This window comes from Gorilla gorilla, chromosome 2 (genome assembly GCF_029281585.2).
Source record: "Gorilla gorilla gorilla isolate KB3781 chromosome 2, NHGRI_mGorGor1-v2.1_pri, whole genome shotgun sequence".
NCBI classification, from domain to species: Eukaryota; Metazoa; Chordata; class Mammalia; order Primates; family Hominidae; genus Gorilla; species Gorilla gorilla.
The window spans coordinates 119967993-119990459 of NC_086017.1; the positions used below are offsets into that span (position 1 = coordinate 119967993).

The 22467-nt window shown below is 36.7% G+C and overlaps 1 protein-coding gene across 2 annotated transcripts in view; it reads right to left on the bottom strand.

The window, feature by feature from the left end:
- MORC1 (MORC family CW-type zinc finger 1) overlaps nucleotides 1-22467 on the bottom strand; it is a 165993-nt gene that overhangs the window by 126272 nt on the left and 17254 nt on the right. For both annotated transcript variants that reach the window (XM_004036029.5, XM_019023101.4), the window contains exons 5-8: nucleotides 21706-21796; nucleotides 20643-20751; nucleotides 16205-16364; nucleotides 14733-14838 (exon numbers count right to left, since the gene is read on the bottom strand). In XM_004036029.5, the coding sequence (XP_004036077.2) occupies nucleotides 14733-14838; nucleotides 16205-16364; nucleotides 20643-20751; nucleotides 21706-21796 (466 nt within the window). The remainder of the gene's footprint in view (nucleotides 1-14732; nucleotides 14839-16204; nucleotides 16365-20642; nucleotides 20752-21705; nucleotides 21797-22467) is intronic.

The window sequence follows — 22467 nt, forward strand, 5'->3', positions numbered from 1 at the left end:
CCAAAAAAGATATAAGAAAATAAAGAAATGTAAAATAAAAGTAATCCCAGCAGACTTAATTTTAAAAATCCAAAACCGTTTTATTTTTAAAGTCAATTGAAATAAATTTCTTTGGCCAAGAAAGAGAGATGGCAGAATACATGATATAAGAAGAAAAAGTGAACAAAATCTATCAGAGGAAAACATAAATTTTATAAAAACTCCATGTCAACAAACCGGAAAATATAAATAAAATGAGTGTTTTTATAAGAAATTATAAATGACAAATTTAAGCCCCAAAATTCCAAAATCTGAATAGAATAACAGTCTTAGCACCATTAAAAAGTAATAAAAGAAATAAAGTAATAAGGCAACCAGATTTTCAAGGAAGTTCTAAAAAATCTATGGGCGGACAAAAGACTCACTTTATGTAAACTCTTCCAAATAATAGAAATGGGGGAAGAAATTCCCAACTCATTCTATGAGGCTACCATAATCTATATACCAATCAATACTAAATAAGGAAATGATAATAAAAGCACAGTTACAGCCAGTCTCATGTGCAAACATAAAAGCAAAAAATTTAAAGGATCAACAAAATGAACACAGTCATGTAAAAGAATAATACATCATGATCTTGTTGGGTTTATCTGAGGAATGCAAAGATCACTCAACATCATAAACTCTATTATAATAAAACACTACTTTAAAGGAGAAAAACAAAACTAAATCACTTCAACAGATGTCAAAAAGCATTAAAATTGAAACCTGTAGAATACAGCTATTATGCAGAAAAGAATAAGAATCACATTTCCTCACACAAAAAATAAATAAAACAAAATGTACTCTATAAACTGAAAATACATTTCTCAATTTCACAAAAGCCATTGATTAAAAAGAATAGTAACTAGAATAAATATCACATATAATAGTCAAACATAAAAAATGCCATTAAGACAAAAACAAAGCAAAGAAGCATACCTGCTATTACCACTTCTATTTAACTAGCCAACTAAATTAAGAAAAAAGAAAAAGGATGAGCAATAGAAGACACAAAATCACAAAGCTGTCCTTATTTGCAGATGATAAGACTATACAGAAAATCTAATGAAAACTATTAGAATAAAAGAGTTCAGTAAGTGGTCAGATATAAAATCAGCAGGCAAACATCAATGGTTTTTAACAAATGAATAATTAGAAAAGCAATGGAGGAAAAAAATCTTATATGAATACCAAGAAGAGTCATAAAATACCCAAAAATATACCTAACAAGAAATATACTAGAACTATATGAAGAAGTAATAACAGCTAACAATCATTGAGTACATATTATGTGTCAGGTAGTGTCCTAAGCACTTTTCATGTCATAAATCACTTAATCTTCTCAACAACCCCTGGATATAATACTATTATTTTTATCATCATTATTTTCAGATAAATAAACTGAGGTCCTGTGAGGCTAAATTCCTTTCCCATATCATGTATTAGTCCATTTTCACACTGCTGATAAAGACATACCTGAGACTGGGCAATTTACAAAAGAAAGAGGTTTAACTGGACTTACAGTTCCACATGGCTGGGGAAGCCTCACAATCATGGCAGAAGGCAAGGAGGAGCAAGTCACGTCTTACATGGATGGCAGCAGGTAAAGAGAGAGAGAGTTTATGCAGCGGAATTCCTCTTTTTAAAACCATCACATCTCGTTGGACTTACTCACTATCACAAGAACACCACAGCAAAGACTTGCCCCCATGATTCAATTACCTCCCAGCAGGTTCCTCCCACAACATATGGGATTTCAAGATGAGATCTGGGTGGGGACACAGCCAAACTATCACCATAATAATACAGCTTATAGAACTATAAACTGAACCCAGACAGTCCTTCAAACTCTTGTATTTAATTACTATGATATACTATGATGTTATAAAACTCCACTCAATTACATAAAAGAAGATTGGAATAAGAACCAACGTATAAGTGTGTCAGTTCTCTCCCATTTAATTATAAATTCAAGGAACTACCAATCAAAATCCCAAGAGCATTTTTATAATAAAACTTGAAAAGCTGATTTTTAAAATTCAGATAAAAAAAGAATATTTGCAAGAATAGCAAATAATGATTTTTAAAAGAACAGTGAAAGAAAGGCTTGGTATTTGCCCTTCTAAATATTAAAATACATTATAAAGGCCGTAGCAATTAAGTTCTAATGGGGCAGGAAGTGAAAAATATATCAATGAAAAGGAATAGTTCATCCAGAAACAGAACCATGTATGATAAAAATTTAGTTTATAGTACTGATTTATTTCACATAAGTGGAAAAGGCTGAACTATTTCATAAATATAGAGTTATTAGAACAATATTAAATTAATCCTTCACCCTCCATGTACACACACTTTGCACCATATTCAAAAACAATCAAGATAGATTAAAAGACTATAAAGAAATAAACTAAGATTCTTAGAGTAAATTATAAGAGAATACATCTAAATCATAGTTAAGGAAAGCATTTTTGAGCTGAAAATTACAAAATAAGAAAAACAAAGAAAAATGTTGACAGATACAAGCTCAAAAAAATTGGAAAATTTTATAAGACAAATAACAATGCTGAGAGTCAAGTTGAGAGACTTCTGCTTCCAAAATGGTGGTGCAGAAGTAGAAGCAAGCTGGCTTCACATTCCCCACAACAGAAAACCAAAAACAAATAGACAGTGCCAAAATTAATACCAGCAATACCACAGAACTCAAATATCAAGATGGGAAAGTTTCCAGAGCATAGTGAAATGAAAAAATTCTTAGCAGATGGTACAAGAATTAAACTTTTTTTTTTTTTTTTTTTTGAGACAGAGTCTCGCTCTGTCACCCAGGCTGGAGTGCAGTGGCACGGTCTTGGCTCACTGCAACCTCCACCTCCCAGGTTCAAGTGATTCTCCCACCTCAGCCTCTGATTAGCTAGGACTACAGGCATGTGCCACCACGCCCGGCTAAGTTTTGTATATTTACTAGAGACAGGGTTTCAGTATGTTGGCCAGGCTGGTCTGGAACTCCTGACCTCGTGATCTGCCTGCCTCGGCCTCCCAAAGTGCTGGGATTACAGGCGTGAGCCACTGCGCCCAGCCAAGAATTGAACTTTCATACCCATGATGATCTTTCCCCCAATCTGCCCATCTTCTAATATGCAGAAAATTTCCTCCTGACTCACAGTTTCTATACCAGAAAAAGTGAGAGCAAGGTGAACAACCAGCTTCCCCACTATCCTGGGTTCCCCAGCAGGAAATCTGTCCCTGCTTCAATCCACGAGAAGCCTCACAAGTGTCTGGAGGGAGAAACGTCCTTGAGGACAGTAGGAAACTACTGTCCTCAGCCCTAGAAACTGTGCTAGGTAACTCAGACAAATCAAGTGGCCGTTCAGCAGCATCACACTGCAGGAAGTATGTTCCACAGGTCCCTTGGGCACAAACCCCCAGCCAACCTTCCCACACTGCTGGGAAATCCCCCTTAGGACCTTCCCTATTTAGGACAGGGCAGTGCTCTGATGATTTACTAGAGCCAAGGTCAACCTGGGTTATAGCACCACCTAGTGCCGAAAAGAAGGCAGCAACCTAGGAGAACAATTAAAAAAAAAAACCAACAGGTAAATTATGAATAATCTTCAAGCAAACATACCCAGTGAAAACAAAACAAAACAAAAACCAGACAGACAAGACTGGGAGAGGTCATTAATCCTTCAGTGCAAAGACATAGATGTACATCCACAAGAAACAACAGCAAACACAGAAGCAGGACCTGCCCAAACAAAGCAAGGAATCAGTGACTGACCCTAGTGAAAAAGCAATATGTGAGCTCTCAGATAAAGAATTAAAAATAATAGTTTTAAGGAAACTCAGTGGTCTCCAAAGTAACACAAAAAAGTAATTCAGTAAAGAAATTTAATAAAGTGATTGAAATACCTTAAAAATCAAACAAATCTTGGAACTGAGAAATATACTTACTGAACTAAAAAATTCATTCAAGGCTCTGCACAACAGAATAGATCAAGTAGAGGAAATAATCTGTGAGCTCAAAGATAGGTTATTTGAAAATACACAGAGGAGCAAAAAGTAAAAAAAAATGAAAGAAACAAAGATTGCCTACAAGATACAGAAAATTACCTCAAAAGACCAATCTAAGAATTATTGGTGTTCAAGAGGGAATAAAGCAAGAGCAAGGGGTAGAAAGCTTACTCAAAGAAATAATAACAGAAAATTTTCCCAAACTTGAGAAAGAGACAAATATCCAGGTATGGAAGCTCAGAAAACACCAAACAGATCCAACCCAAATAAGACTACCCCAACGCATATAAGAATCAAACTCTCAACAGTCAAAGACAAAGAGAGAATCCTAAAAGCAGCAAGAGGAAAGAAGTAAGTAAAACATAAAGGAGCTCCAATTCGTCTAGCAATATACTTTTCAAAGGAAACCATACAGGACAGTAGACAGTGAAACAATATTTTCAAAGTGCTGAAAAAAATGCTGCTATTCAAGAATACTGCATCCAGCAAAGCTATCCTTCAAATATAAAAGACAGATAAAGCATTTCCTAGACAAACAAAATTCATCACCACCAGACTCATCTTACAAGATATGCTAAAGGTATTTTTTCAATCTGAAAAAAACAAAATACTAAGATAAAGAAAAAAAAAATACTTTTCGAGATACAAGATCCACTGGTAAAATTAATTACATGAACAAACCCAGAATACTATAATTGTGGTGCACAATCTACTCATTATGCTAGTATGAAACCCAAAAGACAAATCTATCAAAAACAATAATATCTACAGCAACCTGTTAAGAGATAGTAATATAGTGCTGGGTGCAGTGGCTCACGCCCGTAATAAGAAGGTGCCCATCAAAGAAAATCTCAGGACCTGATGTCTTCACTGCTGAATTGTACCAAACATTTAAAGAAGAACTAATACCAATTCTACTCAAACTCTTCAAAAAAACTGAAGAGGAAGGAATTCTTTCAAACTCATTCCACAAGGCCAGCATTGCCCTGATACCAAAACCAGACAAATACAATCAAAAAGGAAAACTACAGGCCAATGTCACTGACGAACACAGATGTAAAAATCCTCAACAAAATACAAGCAAATCGAATTCATCAACACATTAAAAAGATCATTCATCTTTATCAAATGAGATTCATCCCAGGGATGGAAGGATGCTTGAACATATGCAAATAAATAAACATGAAACATCACATTAACAGAATCAAGGAGAAAACCCTAGGATCATTTCAATTGATGATGAAAAATCATTCAAGAAAATTCCACATCCCTTTATGATAAAAACCCTTAATAAACTGTGTAAAGAAGTAATATACCTCAAAATAATAAAAACTATGCATGATAAACACATAGTTAACATTATACTGAATGAGGAGAAATTGAAAGCCTTTCCTCTAAGATCTGAAATAAGACAGGGACACCCACTGTCACCACTTTTATTCATAATACTGAAAGTTCTGGCCATAGCAATTAGCCAAGAGAAAGAAATATGGGGCATTCAAACCAGAAAGAAAGAAGTCAAATTAGCCTTGTTTCAGAATGATGTGACCTTATATTTACAAAAGACTAAAGACACCACCAGCAAACTGTTAGAACTGATAAATTAATTCAGTAAAGTGGCAGAATACAAAAGCTGCATACAATTAGTAGCACTTCTATATGCCACCAACAATCTAAAAAAGAAATCAAGAAAGCAATCCCATTTATAATAGCTACAAAGAATATAAAACACCTAGAAGTCAATTTAACCAAAGAAGTGAAAGATCTATACAAAGAAAATTATAAAATACTTTAGAAAGAAACTGAAGAGAATTCGAAACATAATGGAGATATTCCTCACTCATGAATTGGAAGAATTAATGTTGTTGAATATTAAATACCACCCAAAGCAATTTACACATTCAATAGAATATCAAAATACCAGTGGTATTCTTCACAGAAATAGAAGAACAATCCTAAAATTTATATGGAACCACAGAAGACACTGAATAGCCAAAGCAATCCTGATCAAAAAAAAACAAAGAACATCACACTACATGACTCCAAAATACACTACGAAATTATAGTAACCAAATCAGCATGGTACTGGCACAAAAACAGACACAGAACAATGGAACAGAAGAAGACACAACCCAGATATAAATCCACGCATTTATAGCCAACTAATTTTTGACAAAGCCATCAAAAATGTGCAAAGGGGAAAGGACAGTTTCTTCAACAAACGGTGCTGGGAAAATTAAATATACATATGCAGAAGAATGAAACTAGACCCCTATCTCTCACCATATACAAACATCAAATCAAAATGAATTAAAGACTTAAATGTAAGACCAAAAACTATGAAACTATTAGAAAGCTAGCTAGAAAACACTGGGGAAACTCTCCAGGAAATTGATCTGGGCAAAGGGGTGTGTGTGTGTCTATCTGTCTGTCTGTCTGTCTATGTGTCTGTGTGTGTGTGTCTGTCTGTCTATGTGTCTGTGTGTGTGTAAAAACTCAAAAGCAAAGGTAATTAAAACAAAAATAGACAAATGGCATTACATCAAGCTAAAAAGTTTCTGCAAAGCAAAGAAGATAGTCAACAAAGTGATGAGACAACCTGCAGAATAGGAGAAAATATTTGCAAACTACCCACCTGACAGAAGATTAATATCCAGAATATATAAGAAGCTCAAACAACTCAATGGCAAAATACCAAATAATCTTATTTTAAAATGGGCAAAAGACCCGAATAGACATTTCTCAAAAGACAACATACAAATAGCCAAAGGTATATGGAAAAATGCTCAACATCACGAATCACCACAGAAATGTAAACCAAAACCACAATGAGATATCATCTCACCCCAATTAAAATGGCTTTTATCCAAAGACAGGGAATAACGGATACTGGTGAGGATGTGGAGAAAGGGGAACCCTCGGATGCTGTTGGTAGGAATATAAATTAGTACAGCCATTTTGGAGAACAGTATGAAGGCTCCTCAAAAAACTAAAAATAGAACTACTATATGATCCAGCAATTCCATTACTGGAAAGAAACTGAATCTATCAAAGAGATATCTGTATTCCCATGTTTACTGCAGCACTATTCAACATAGCCAAAATACGGAATCAACCTAAGTGCCCATAGTGGATGAATGCATAAAGAAATGTTGTACATATACACAACAGAATACTACTCAGCCATAAAAAAGTATGAAATCCTGTCACTGTAGCAACATGGATGGAATTGGAGGTCATTACGTTAAGTGAAATAAGCCAAGCACAGAATGACTAATATAACATGTTCTCATTCATATGTAGGAGCTTAAAAAGTGGATCTCATTAAGATAGAGAGTAGACTGGTAGTTACCAGAGGCAAGGTAATAGGATGAGGATGAAGAAAGGTTGATTTAACGGGATGAAATATACAGTTAAATAGAAGAAATAAGACCTACTGTTCAACAGATCAATAGGGTAACTATAGTTAACAATCATCTGTGGTACAATTCAAAATAGCTAGAAAAGAATAATTAGAATGTTTGTAGCATAAAGAAAAGAAATATTTAAGGGGATGAATATCCCAATTACCTCTATTTTAACTTTACAAATTATATGAATGTATCATATACCCTGAAAATATGTATATCTATTATTTACCAATATACTCTTTTAAAGTTATTTTTTTAAGTCGAGTTGATGGAGAAAGAAGGAGGTGTGTATAATTATAAAGGGTAATATAGGGGATATTTGTAGAGATGCATTGGTGGATTTCTATCAAACCTGATGGATTGTGTTCATGCCCTGGTTCACGTCCTGGTTATCATATTGTACCTTGGTTTTGCAAAATGCCACCATTGAGGAAATTACAACCACTTAACCCAGTAATAGTATTTCTGAGAATCAACAGTAAATAAATACTTGTCTAAATGTCTAACAATTTAAGTATAAAGACTGACATTGTTCCCAAAAGTGAAAAATTAAAATCAACCTGAATGCCCATCAACAGAGAAGTACTGATGTACAGGTGGACCATCCCTTATCTGAAATGCTTGGGACAGACATGTTTCAAATTTCTCATTTTTCAGATGTTGGTAAAATATCAACATTTGGGAAATCTGGATGAAAGATACATGGGAATTTTCTGTACTATCTTTAAAACTTTGAAAAGTCAAATTATTTCAAAATTTTAAAAATGGTAAGTTAAATCTAATATAAAGTGACAGATAATAAATATCTAGAAGATAGATTTAAATCCCAAGTAGCAAAATAATTTCTACAGTAGAAGAGAGACTGGGGGAGCTGAGATGGAGAATGAGGACGCACTTTTACATTGCTTTACCTGTTTATGAAAGTTTAAATATTTTTCAATGAGTTAATATTTGTAATACTAATTGAAGCTCCTCCCTTCATTCCCACTCCATCCTCTGCCCCCCAAATTAATGCCTCTTGAACAGGTGCTGAACCACCTGGCAAACAACAAGGGACAGTGAGGTATATGAGAAGTAAAGAAAACTATTGCTTGGCAATCAGGCAAGAGAAAGAAATAAAAGGCATCCAAATAGGAAGAGACGAAGCCAAACTACGTGTGTTTGCAAATGACATGACTCTATATCTAGAAAACCCCATAGTCTCAGCCCAAAAGCTCCTTCGGCTAATAAACAACTTTGGCAAAGTTGCAGATGCAAAATCAATGTACAAAAGTCACTAATATTCCTATACATTAACAACAGCCAAGCCAAGAGCCAAATCAGGAAGGCAATCTCATTCACAATTGCCACAAAAAGAATAAAATACCTAGAAATATGCCTAAACAGGGAGGTGAAAGATTTCCACAAGGAGAATTACAAAACACTGCTCAAATAAATCAGAGAAGACACAAACAAATGGAAAAACATCACATGCTCCTGTATAGGAAGAATCAATATCATTAAAATGACCTTACTGCCCAAAGCAATTTACAGATTCAATGCTATTCCTGTCAAACTACCAATGACATTCTTCACAGAACTAGAAAAAATTATCTTAAAATTCATAGAGAACCAAAAAAAGAGCCTGACTAGCCAAAGCAATCCTAAGCAAAAAGAACAAAGCTGGAGGCATCACATTACCCGACTTCAAATTATACTAAAGGGGTACAGTAACCAAAACAGCATGGAATTGGTACAAAAACAGACACATAGATCAATGAAACAGAAAAGAAAGCCCAGAAATAAGGCTGCACACCTACAACCATCTGATCATCAACAAAGCTGACAAAAAGAAGCAATGGGAAAAGACTCCCTCTTCAATAAATGGTGCTGGGATAACTGGCTAGCCATATGCAGAAGATTGAAGCGGGACCCCTTCCTTATACCACATACAAAAATTAACTCAGGACGAATTAAAGACTTAAATGTAAAACCCAAAACTATAAAAACCCTGTAAGACAACCTAGGTAATACCATCCTGGACATAGGAGCAGGCACAGATTTCATGACAAGATACCAAAAGCTATTACAACAAAAGCAAAAATTGACAAGTGGGATCTAATTAAACTTAAGAGCTTCTGCACAGCAAAAGAAACTATCAACAAAGTAAACAGACAACCTACAGGATGGGAGAAAGTATTTGCAAACTATGCATCTGACAAAGGTCTAATATCGAGCATCTGTAAGAAACTTAAACTTACAAGAGAAAAAGAAACAACCCACTAAAAAATGGGCAAAGGACATGAACAGATATTTTTCAAAAGAAAACATACATACTGCCAACAAGCATATTTAAAAAACCTCAATATCACTGATCATTAGAGAAATGCAAATCAAAACCTACCATCTCACACCAGTCAGAATGGCAATTATTAAAATGTTGAAAAATTACAAATGTTGGAGAGGCTGCAGAGAAAAGGGAATACTTATACACTGTTAGTGGGAGTGTACTAGTTCAACCATTGTGGAAAGTACTATGGCAATTCCTCAAAGAGCTAAAAAGTAGAACTACCGTTCAACCCAGGAACCCCATTACTGGGTATATACCCAGAATAATATAAAGCATTCTGTCATGAAGACACATGCATGCAAATGCTCACTGTAGCACTATTTACTATATCACAATAGCAAAGATATGGAACCTAAATGTCCATAAATGACAGACTGGATAAAGAAAATGTGGTACATATACCATGGAATACTATGCTGCCATATAAAAGAACGAGATCATGTCTTTTGCAGGAATATGGATAGAGCTGGAGGCTGTTATTTTTAGCAAACTAACACAGGAACAGAAAACTAAATACTGCAGGTTCTCATTTACAAGTGCAAGCTAAATAATGAGAACACATGGACACACTGAAGGAAACAACAGACACTGGGGTCTTGAGTGTGGAGGGTGGGAGAAGGGAAAGGAGCAGAAAAGGTAACTGTTGGCTATTGGGCTTAATAACTGAGTGATGAAATAATCTGTAAAACAAACCTCTGTGACATGAGTTTACCTACATAACAAACCTACATGTGTACCCCTGAACCTAAAATAAAAGTCTAAAAGAAAAGTAATGCTTGGATCCAATTCAGTGGCATATCTTACATGTAATTTTAAAATCCATATTAAGATTCCATCCTGGTATCCACACAAAGAGGTCTATGTCCTATGAATGAAATAAGATCACTATGTAAGGAATGCCAAAGTAGAATTACAGTCCTGTAGATTTCACAGATGAGAATCCATACTAACCACATAGGAGGTCATGATGGGCAGTGACTCATTTTAAAACTCTCCACTAGCCTGTTAACTTCTGTACCCACTCAATAAAGGACTTCTGAAAATGACTCTAAACTTTAATCATCTGTATGACTGTAAATGAAGCTTACTAAAAGCCACAAATAAGACAGAGGGAAAGAATTAACTAAGGATTTTGTTTTGCACAAATGGACTATTTAAAGAGAAAAAAATGCGATTTAATGGAAGAAAACATCTACAAAAGTTTGAGATGTGGGATTTGGGTCCAGAGTTCCAAAAAATTACAACATAAATTAGTAAACACACCTAGCCCAGCCCTGAAGAAACATCTTGTTTTCTGTCATTAGCCCACTTTCATTTTCTTCACTGTTCAGTATTCTTGTCATTACCCCCACCCTTTGTTTCAAACTCTTGATTTTCTTTTGATTTTTTACAAAGTTATTTTTTGTATCTTCTTCCCTTTCAGAAAAAACACTGCCTAAGTTTACGGCGACATATAAATTTAAGATAATTTTTACCCTGCAAATTCAACTCACTTTCTGCATATAGCCCTGGAACCTATGTATGATTCCCTGGCACTCTCCGTAAGTCATATTCACAATTTCAAAATTCAATTTAATATTTCACACATAAAATGCAGACTTGTGTATCATGTGCATTCTGAAATTCTGATGACTGCCATCTATTGGAAAAATTTTTTTTAATTTAAGTGGAAACAGGTCACCTTTAAACTGATATTGCCAAACCACAGGCCACCACTGTTCATGTGCTTGAACATCACTTCTACTGAAATTCTCTTGACGTGATTGTCATCTTGAAAGAAAACCCTGCCACTGGTCTGATTACTGCTGTTAGTGCCTCAGCCCAAAGCAGAATGATAAAAGGTTTTGAATCCTATGTTTAAAACTGTTGTCAAAGCCGGGCGCAGTGACTCACACCTGTAATCCCAGCACTTTGGGAGGCCGAGGTGGGTGGATCACCTGAGGTTAGGAGTTCAAGACCAGCCTAACCAACATGGTGAAACCCCATCTCTACTAAAAATACAAAACAATTAGCCTGGAGTGGTGGCACATGCCTGTAATCCCAGCTACTTGGGAGGCTGGGGTGGGAGAATCGTTTGAACCTAGGAGGCAGAAGTTGCAGTGAGCCGAGACTGCACCACTGAACTCCAGCCTGGGCAACAAGAGCAAAACTCCGTCTCAAAAAAAAAAAAAAAAAAAAACACGATGTCAAATGTTCACAAGAACTATGTGAAATAAATAATGCCAAAACACCTCTTCCCTGAGGCCAATACGGCCTGAAAGTTTGAATTTTCACATTCCTATACAGAAAATTAAATTATTTTCAGAATCAGCAGGACTCTAATATCTAAGACCAAACCTGAAAATTACATAGTTTCAAGATTTGAAAATTGTTTTGGACAGCTGTACAATCCTACCCAGTAGAGATAAGGGGATACAATAATCACCAGGAAAAGAAATGGTAAAAAATGTGTTATATTATAAACTGCACCAGATTAGAGGTTCAAATATCAGAAGCCATAAATGAAAGAGGACTCAGAAAAAAGACCCACCTTGGACCAGAACTAATCCTTTAGGACTAAGAATTTATGTCTTTTCTAGTCTCTTACTGAAGGGTAATTGGATATTAATGTTAGAACCCATGGGACCGCACCATTATCCATAACCTTGTGTGGTAAACTATGTACCATTTTTTAACAAGTTAAAAATACATGTATGTTGGCCAGGTGCGGTGGCTCATGCCTGTAATCCCAGCACTTTGGTAGGCTTGGGGGGCAGATCACCTGAAGTCAGGAGTTCAAGACCAGCCTGGCCAACACGGTGAAACCCCGTCTCTACTAAAAATACAAAAAATTAGCCAGGCAGGGTGGCACATGCCTGTAATCCCAGATACTTGGGAGGCTAAGGGATGAGAATCGCTTGAACCCAGGAGGCGGAGGTTGCAGTGAGCCAAGATGGCACCACTGCACTCCAGCCTGGGCAACAGGGTGAGACTCCATCTAAAAAAATAAATAAATAAATAAATAAAAAGTATATTCTAAGTTTAAAGGGAGCTTGGGAGTGATGGGGAGGAGACAGTAGGTCAAAATCAACAATGAAGTGGAATTAAGGGCAAATCTTTTACAGAAAAAAACTACAGAGGCACTGCTACCCCCAAGGAGGTGGTGATGCTATCCCTTCTTGGCACCATCACAGTACTCGTGTCAGAGGCCATGAAATGTATCGCGCCCTCAGTTCAGAAACTATGAATCCTCTTTACAGTGATTCTTCCTTATAAAATCCTAGCCCTGTCTTTAAAGGCTTTTCTTGTGATTAAACTAAAAAAAAATTTTTGCTGAAAAACAAATTAGAAAATCCAGTGTGATCTATGTGCCAAAGTGAAAGTGTACATGTTTTAGGTCTGATTCATTTTCTTTATTTTGTAACTAACTGCCTAAATGGCTAGAGAAGCTCTGGCTTCATTACACAATCTGGAAACAGCAAGAACATCTTTCCAAAGATGTAGCTGTCAAATTATCCCTCTAACAATGTATTGTTTTCTAATGCCAGTGTAGAAATGCCAAGGCACTCTGACAGATAACTGTTTCAAAATGCTTTTAAATAGCATGAAATATCGGTTTTGGAACCAGCTGGCAACTAGGAGGGCAGAGGCAGCAGGAAAAGAGGAAGATAGTAATAGAGATGCTGAAAATTCTGGGACTCCTTTCTGACACTGGCATATTAATGCTGGCACAGGGGTTCCCAGCATTTGTGGAACAGCCATTAGGCTGAATATTTTTTTCCAAAAGAAAAAAAATCCCTCCATTTATGTGTATATTAGGAATTCCACATGTTGGAATATGAGAAAAAACATACATCAGCAATAAGGAGAGAAGGTAATCTAAAAGTGTGTTATCAAATAGTTATTTGCTAACTGTGGAAAGAAATTTCTAAATTTCACCTCATTGGGAAAAGCAAAAGAAGTTCTCTGTAACCTAACATGTCTACTTGGGTCTTAACACCTTAGTCTAAAAACATATGGTAGCTACTGGCCACCTGTGGCTATTGGGCATTAGTCCAAATTCATATGTGCTGTATGTTGCAACACACACACTGGATTCAAAGACTTTGGATTAAAAAAAAGAATACAAAATATCATCAATATTTTTCATATTGAAATTTAAATGACAATATTTTAGATATATTGGATTAAATAAAATCATTATTAAAATTAATTTCACCTATTCTTTTTACTTTTCTTAACATGGCTACTAGAAAATTTAAGATTAAATATGTCCCTCGTTGTGGCTCTCATTATATTTCTATTGTACAACACTGAAATACAAAATAAATTGTACTGGATTAAATTACCTTTACAATCTCTTCTAGCTGTAGTATTCTGAGACTAAAAAACTGCAGGCTCGAGCTAAGCTGTAAGTAACACTGTTATTTTAGAGAAACCTAGCTTTTGTCGCTATTTCATTCTTTCTCCATGCTTTTTCATGCAGAAAATAATGATTAAATTGCCACTTGGTCATATTCCTTTTTGCTTCACACTATCCTGATGTCTGCCCATTTTTAATGATCTGTAATGAATAATAAACTCTGCAGGTTTTTTTCAGTTTTAATATCTACAAATTAGGAGTCAAGGTATTAGAAAGCTTTAGAAGTCTTATATTCCAGTGGTCCCTAAATATGCTGGCACCTCTGAATCATCTGGGGAACATTTGAAAAAGACTGATTCCTAGGCTTGGTATCTGGACATTCTGACTCAGTAGGTCAAGATGAGGCCCCAGACCCTGTACTTCTCAAGAAACATCCCAGGGCACTCTGAAGCTTAAAGTTTGGAAACCACTGACCTAGCCCAACTTTACTGGTAACTAGGGTAAGATGAATTGTCCCAGTGCTAAAGCCCAGTGACCTCAGACCTGGAGCCAGGATGCAGGGCTCCTAACTCTAGCTCACCACCATTGTTGAAAAACATTCTGTCAAACACACACATACTCCTCCAGAGCTCCAGCCATCAGTATATCTTCTTTGTCAGTTTTAACATCCAACTCTGGTTCTCCATTAAGCAGAAGCTTCAAGTTATAAATAACCAGCAAAGTACCTGGTGGAAAAATAGATGTTTGACTTGTCAGTATTTTAAATACACTAAATGCTAGTCATTGTGCTATCATTTCATCTATGGAACTGAGTCTGCTATAAAATTTTCTTTTGTACTTCAGTAAATAGTATGTTTGGCTAACTCTTTGGCTAAGCCAAGATATGTCTTCTAGCAAGTTTCACTCCCTGCCAAAGAGTGCTGAGTTTCTACAGTATGGTGCCTCTTATTACTATTCAATTCATTACAAGTCTTTCAATGTGGATTTTTAAACTTTGGCATTCTTTTCATAATTTGCATTATGAAATTTGTTAAGAGCCTGAGCCAAGCTTGTGTTATAGGTAAAGCTCTCATTGGTAGTACTGAATTTAACACACATAAAAACAAAGAAGGGTTTTTAAACATTGTACAAATAAGAAATATTGTTTTCATACACTATAGCAGGTGTTGGTAAATTTTTTCCATAAAGGGCCAGATAGTAAATATTTTAGGCTTTGCAGGCCATACGGTCTCTGTTGCTACTATTCACAATGCAGCTCTGCCACTGAAGCATGAAAGCAGCAATGGAGAATACATAAATGAATGAGTGTGGTTGCGTTCCAATAAATCTTTATTTACAAGAACAGGTATGGGGCCACATTTGACCCGAGACCATAATTTGCTGACCCCTGCTCCAAGGCATGATTAACAAAAAAAGTCCAAATTATTTCCAGTTGATTATGATACAAAGTCAAACAGGATCATTAGAGAAATTAAGAGGACAACTAATTATACTTTTTGGTAGTTCTTAAACACAAGGGAGAATAGCATAGTAGCTAAGAACATGGGCTAAATGGCTGTGTCTAAATCCTGGATCAACTGTGTCAGTAGACACAGTACATTCGACGTGTTGAACAGAAAGTTGGTGGAGGTGGAAAGAATGGGGAAAAGATCTGTTAATCTGGAGAAGAATGTCTGCAATGCTTTTGCTAACTCTTTGCCACAGAGACATTAATTCGTTATTTTATAAGTTGCTAACTCTCTTACATACCTGTTATCACTCTATCTCAAATGATGCAATAAGTGTCTCCTAACTTTGCTATCTAGTGCAGCGACTGTGGAGTCCCTGTGGTCATAGCCTGTATCATCCTCTTCTTACCCAGTTTCACCAAGCTCATGCAAGTACACATCCTTCTCCCAGTGTCAGGGATTTACAGTAATTTGTTTGGATGCTCTTAAGACAAAGCTCATATGGATAAAATAAATGACTGTCCCCAGTGTGAATCCACATGAGATTATAAGAACAAAAAAAAGAAAACATATGTACAGTGTCTTTGATAAGACACTGAAAACAAATACTTCCATCAAATTGTCAGAGTTTTGATGATCTTACCACATTTTCCATAGATCACATCAAACTGCTGCATCAATTCTGCTTCAGTTTTAAATGGGGAGTATTTATAAATTATAGATAATTCCATTGCAAATTTCTGGGGATCATCTGTGACAGATTCTCTGGTTCTTATTAACCACGAGGGCATTGGAACTACAACCTATTTTTAAAAAAACACATCAATTTATTATGAAATACACAAAAAACATTATTCTTTTGTCTTATCTATTTCATTCCACTCTTCATCTAGACAAATTACAAAACACTAAGTTAAAAGTTCATTTTCCTCCTATAATCTGGTTGTATAAGAGACACATAACAAATGTGTATAGACAGGATTGTATTTTAAAATACTCCATTGTGGAATATGGGAACAGATGGAGTGTACTTCAACTCCCTCTTGAAGGGTAGAATGGCAGAGGAAACAACAGAATCAGCATTTTAAAAGTTGAAAAGCAGATGACAGCACACGCAAGAAAAGCAATCTAAAGCCCAAGCCAGAAACAAGAGCCAGCCTGATTTGCAATTCAGAATTCCTACATTGTAATTCTCAGGGACTGATGGCAGGAGTTAACTCTAGAGTTGGGGTAGGGGGAGAAGAGAACTATAAGTAGCATTTAGATCCCCATCAGCAACAGCTCCTCCTCAACCCCCAGGGTCTGGATATTTACCCTCTGGAAAGAGTAGAACAATGGATTTCTAGACTGGAAGACACACCAGGCACTGCTCCTGGGGCACCTTACTGAGATTAGATAGACCGAGTGAAAGTATACTTAGCAGATGCTGAGATCTTCAGATCTCGTTCCCATTTGTCTCCCAGAAGCTGACAGGTAAGTCTGTAGGCAGAAGACTAGGAGTCTTCCTTGAAAAATCTGACCAACCCAGAAGGAAAGACACAAAAACAATTACATTAAGGATTCCCCAATAAAAAAAAAAAGCTCAGTTAGATCACACTATTGTGACAATCATAGCAGCCAGGCCCCACTCACAGTCTCAGAGCTTGCACTCGTCATTTTACTGGACTTATCTTTAAAGTATTCAGGAGTAACGGCCATCTAAGAAAAGCCTCTAATATGATAATAGAGAACAAATAATTATAAACAAAGTAACTCAGTGAAAACAGAAACCATAAAAAGATGAAAATTTCAACAAGGCAAAAATCAATTATTGTTAATATCTTCAGAGTTATAAGAGAAAATACTGTATCCATGAAACAAGAACGAGATATTTTTGAAAAAGAAACATCCAGAGAATAAGAAAGACTTCTTGGAAATTAAGAATATGATTACAGAAAAAAATTCAGTGAAAGTGTCAGAGATGTTTGAATCAGAGTGACTCCATCTTGAACAGGGGCTGGGTCAAATAAGGCTGAGACCTACTGGGCTGCATGTTCATGTTAGGCATTCTTAGTCACAGGATGGGATAGGAGGTGGGCACAAGATACAGGTCACAAAGACCCTGCTGACCCAGCTTCATTAAGAAGCTGGCCAAATCCCACCAAAACCAAGATGGTGACCTCTGGTCATCCTCACTGCTCATTATATGCTAATTATAATATATCAGCATGCTAAAAGGCACCCCTACCAGTGCCATGACAGTTTACAAGTGCCATGGGAATGTCAGGAAGTTGCCCTATATGGTCTAAAAATGGGAGGAAACCTCACTTCCTGGAATTGCCCACCCTATTCCTGGAAAACTCATGAATAATCAACCCCTAGTTTAGCATATATAATCAAGAAGTAACTATAAGTATACTCAGTTGAGCAGCCCAGGCCACTGCTCTGCCTATGGAGTAATCATTCTCTTATTCCTCTACTTTTTTCTTAATAAAGTGCTTTCACTTCACTCTATGAACTCGCCCTGAATTCCTTCTTGCACGAGGTCCAAGAACTCTCTCTTGGGGTCTGGGATCAGACCCCTTTCTGGTAACAAAAGGGTTCAAAAATAAATATTAGAACATCTCCCAGAAAATAAAGCGAAAATATAAAACTCAGAAAACAGGAAGGAAAGGCTAAGAAAATTAGAGAACCACTTCCAGAATACAATAGCTAAAAAACAGGAGTTACAAAAGGATAGAAAAGAGAATATGAATAGAAGAAAATCATCAGCTATTACAAGAAACTATCCCAGAATTGAAGAATATGAGTTTCCAAATCAAAAAGACCCAACAAGTGACCAGCACAATGGGTGTAAATAGACCACGCAAAGGCAAAACACTGAAATCAGAATACTGAGACAAAGAAGATTATTTTGACCTTCAAAGAGTAAAGGCAAGCAAACAAACAAAAAACGAATAGGTCACATATAAGATTAAGTAATTAAATGGCTTGAGACTGCTCAATAACAACACTAGAAACTAGATAATGAAGCAAAACCTTCGAAATCCTGAAAGAAAATAAATTCCAACCTAGAAATAATATCAAGCCCAACTACCATTAAGTGTTAGGGTAGAATAAAAACCTTTTAATGCATGTGAGGTCTCCAGATATTTTGCCCCCTATGTTCCTTTGCTCAAGAAGTCACTGGAGAACATGCTGTACCAAGAAGAGAGAGCAAGCTATGGAAGAAGACGTGAGATCTAGGATCTCAGAGATGACACAGAAGAGAGGGGAAGGGAATCACCAAGACGAGGGCAAGGGCAGATCCCAGGATGGCAGCTGAACACCACCATGGAAGCAGGAGTGTGAGCTGCAGCACAGGAGAAAGCCCTGAGCAGACTTCATCAGGAAGATGGGACTGAGAGGACAGCACTTTGAGACTGGGGTTAACACAGTGACATGAACACAGAAAACCAAGCAAATATTCAGTGACAGTAATACACATAAAAAACTAAGCAATGATTAATTTTAGGGGAAATAAGTTGTACATGAAAAGGAAAAATAATAGTTGATGACTTGGTATAATTTGAACAGTGTTTATAAAGTCTTATAAAGTAAACACTGAATATTGTCATAGCTAAAATTACAATAAAGCTATGTTGAGAGTGGGGGATGAGAAGACTATGATTATATGATAGAAGCAGAGAAAAAAGGTAGGTAAATCCTCTTTTATAGTGGGAGGTTAATAGATAATGCCTAGATAAAATCAAGAAGTAGCAATACAGGCATGCTATTTAGAGATACATAGGTAAATATCAAAAGAACAGGCCATTTATTTTTATTTTTATTTTATTTTTTTGAGACAGGGTCTCACTATGTTGCTCAGGCTGGCCTCAAACTACTGGGCTCAAGTGATCCTCCCTCTTCAGCCTCCTGAGTAGCTGGGACTACAGATGCACTCCACCGTGCCCAGCTAGAACTTGTTAATATTGTTGTAAGAGGTTGTCTCTGTGGAAGTAGAAATGGGAAGTGGTTGCTGTTTTTAGTTTTTTTTTTAAAAAGGGAATGGCCCATTTTAAGAAAGCTATAATTAAGGGTTAGCCCAATTTTCCATGCCCTTTACACACATAACATGCAACATAAATGCTTACAGCATCACTTTTCCTCAGGTCAGGCTCCCACATGGCTTACTCCTTTTTACCTGCAGACTGCTCCTGTCACCCAGCTCCACCCACTGGCAGTCTCACAGTCCTACACCGTCCATCCAAACTCCATATGCATCTCCAGGTCTGAGACTTGCTGAGGCCATTAATCTCCAGTACCAGCTTTTCCGGCTGCAAGTTGTACTCTCTCCATAAAACCCTCATTGGGCACTTGAGGCCCTCTATCTCTCCATCTATATCAATGCTTTTGATAATCTGGTAACAGCAGCCACACAGACTCATTGAGGAGCATTCTTTTTAAATACCCTCACTTTTTTATCCAATTCATATGTGTCTACCTTATTTTGTGATAAAGCTGAAGACTCTTAGATGGCCATATGACCTTCTGCTTCTTTTCTACCTTCAAAGAGTCTATCCAGTACTAGGCAGAGAGTAGTTCCTCAACATGTATTTGTTATATTGAATTATAACTGACAGCCATAATAATAAAACTCAGGCACTGGTAATTAATAAAATGCCTCTGGATCAGCAAATGGAGTTGAAATTATGGTCACCAGAGTTACAGTTTTAAGTCTATTTTGCATTAATTTCTTTACATTTTATATTCCAAGTCTTTGACTCCAATATTTTATTTATTTTTAAAATGATAATCAATTTATGGCATATATGGTGGAAAGATTTTGCAGGTTTCTTCTAAAAAGCTCATCATATCTAAGGGAGCCTCTTACTTTGGGAGATTTGAGCACATGGATAATGAAAATGAAGTTCTCAGGAAAGGGTCAAGAGGACAGGTCTTTGATGTCCCCAGAATGTCTTGATACCTTCTCTCCATTTCCCAAACATATTCCTAAGTTTCTAAATCATATCAGAAAGAACCCATGACAAGACTTCACCTCCTGAGAGTAAATGAAAGCAACATCATTGCTATGGGAACAGAAGGAAAACTTCAACTCTTACCTCACTAAGACTTTCTTCTTCACAGAATGTCTGAGAAAAAAACACACAGGTCATCGTTTCTTCCTTCTTCGTAAAAAGAATAAAGTCTTTTCCAATTCTCATGGACCCACTATATTAAAAACGAAGAACATCATGTTTTACACCTCAAATACTAAAAAGGAAGAAACAGGCAGGCTGTTATCACTGTGTACTGTAACAGGATGTTCTTTCCAACACTCTGTTCTGCTGACCCGTCATCAAGAGGGTACAATTTTTTTTTTTTTTTTCAAAGTAAAGCAGAAGAATTTGAACTAAGCCAGCTCCACACTCTTGCTTGAGGTTTGGCTGCAGGGGAAAGGGTCCATTCAGGGCTCAAAAGAACAATCATCTGTCTCAGGTAGGAGCCGTACAAGTGAGCCTCATGTCCTGACCTTTCAATGCAGCATACTAAAACAAAGAGCTGCAGACACAGCACCTAGGTTAAAATATGCTTTGGGAAACAACAGAACATAGAGATGCAACAAAGCACTAAAGTACAGGGGTACCGCTTCAGGAATCTTTGAAAGAGGATTTATTTTATTATTTGGGAGAATTAACTTAAAATGTTGTAAAGATAAAAGTCAGTTATGGGCCGGGCGTGGTGGCTCATGCCTGTAATTCCAGCACTTTGGGAGGCCGAGGCGGGCTGATTACTTGAGGTCAGGAGTTCGAGACTAGCCTGGCCAACATGGTGAAACTCTGTCTCTACAAAAATACAAAAATTAGCTGAGCATGGTGGTTCATGCCTGTAATCCCAGCTGCCCAGAAGGCTGAGGCAGGAGAATCACTTGAACCCAGGAGGCAGAGGTTGCAGTGAGCCAAGATCGCACCACTGCACTCCAGCCAGGGTGACAGAGTGAGAATCTGTCTCAAAAAAAAAAAGTCAGTTTTGTATATGGAGATTCCAACACAAAGTAGGTCACCCCTGCCTCAAGTTTATATGTTTTTTAAAGCTTTACATGCCTGCATCATTCTGTGTAAACTGCTTTATAAACAGTGTTCCCAGTATCAATAATATATGTCTTAAGGGAAAAAAAATTCTCACCTTTTAAGACCATTGCCGTATTGCCCTATGAACTTCAAGGTTGACAGCCGTTTTTTGGATCGTCCAAAGTAAATGATGTCTGAAGCTTCCTCTGTAATCGACAGTGACTTTTAAGGTGGTTAGGAAGACTCTTTGACACTGGCCTGAGGCCCAGTTGTCAGGATCTCACATTCCTCAGAACATCAGGACAAACCCATAGCTCTTGGGTCAGCCCAGAGACAAGGATTTTCATCAGAATCCATAGTCTCTGACAAGGGTCTTAATGGTTTTACAGTCAGCCCAAGGTACGGCAGGCTCCACATTCATGGACTCAACTAATCTTGGACTGAAAATATTCAGAAAAAAAATAAATTGCGTCTGGACTGACCACGTACAGACTTTTTTTTTGTCATTATTCTCTAAACAACAAAGTATAACAACTATTTAATAGCATTTACACTGCATTGGGTATTATAAGGAACCTGGAAAAGATTTAAAGTATACAGGAGGATATATATAGGTTATACGGAAATACCGTGCCATCTTCTTTCCACAGCTTTTGGTATCCTAGAAAGGTCCTGGAATCCATTCCCTACAGATACTAAGAAACAACTGTATACTGAAAGAGATGAGACAGACCTAACCATGTGGCCTTAGGTAGAGTTTAAAAGTCTGAGCCTTAATTTCCATGTGCTGTAAGAGGGAACTACGTAATACTTATATCACGGTGTTGCTGATGAAGACAAATAAAACAAATGAAATGAGATGATGTATTTGTGAAAT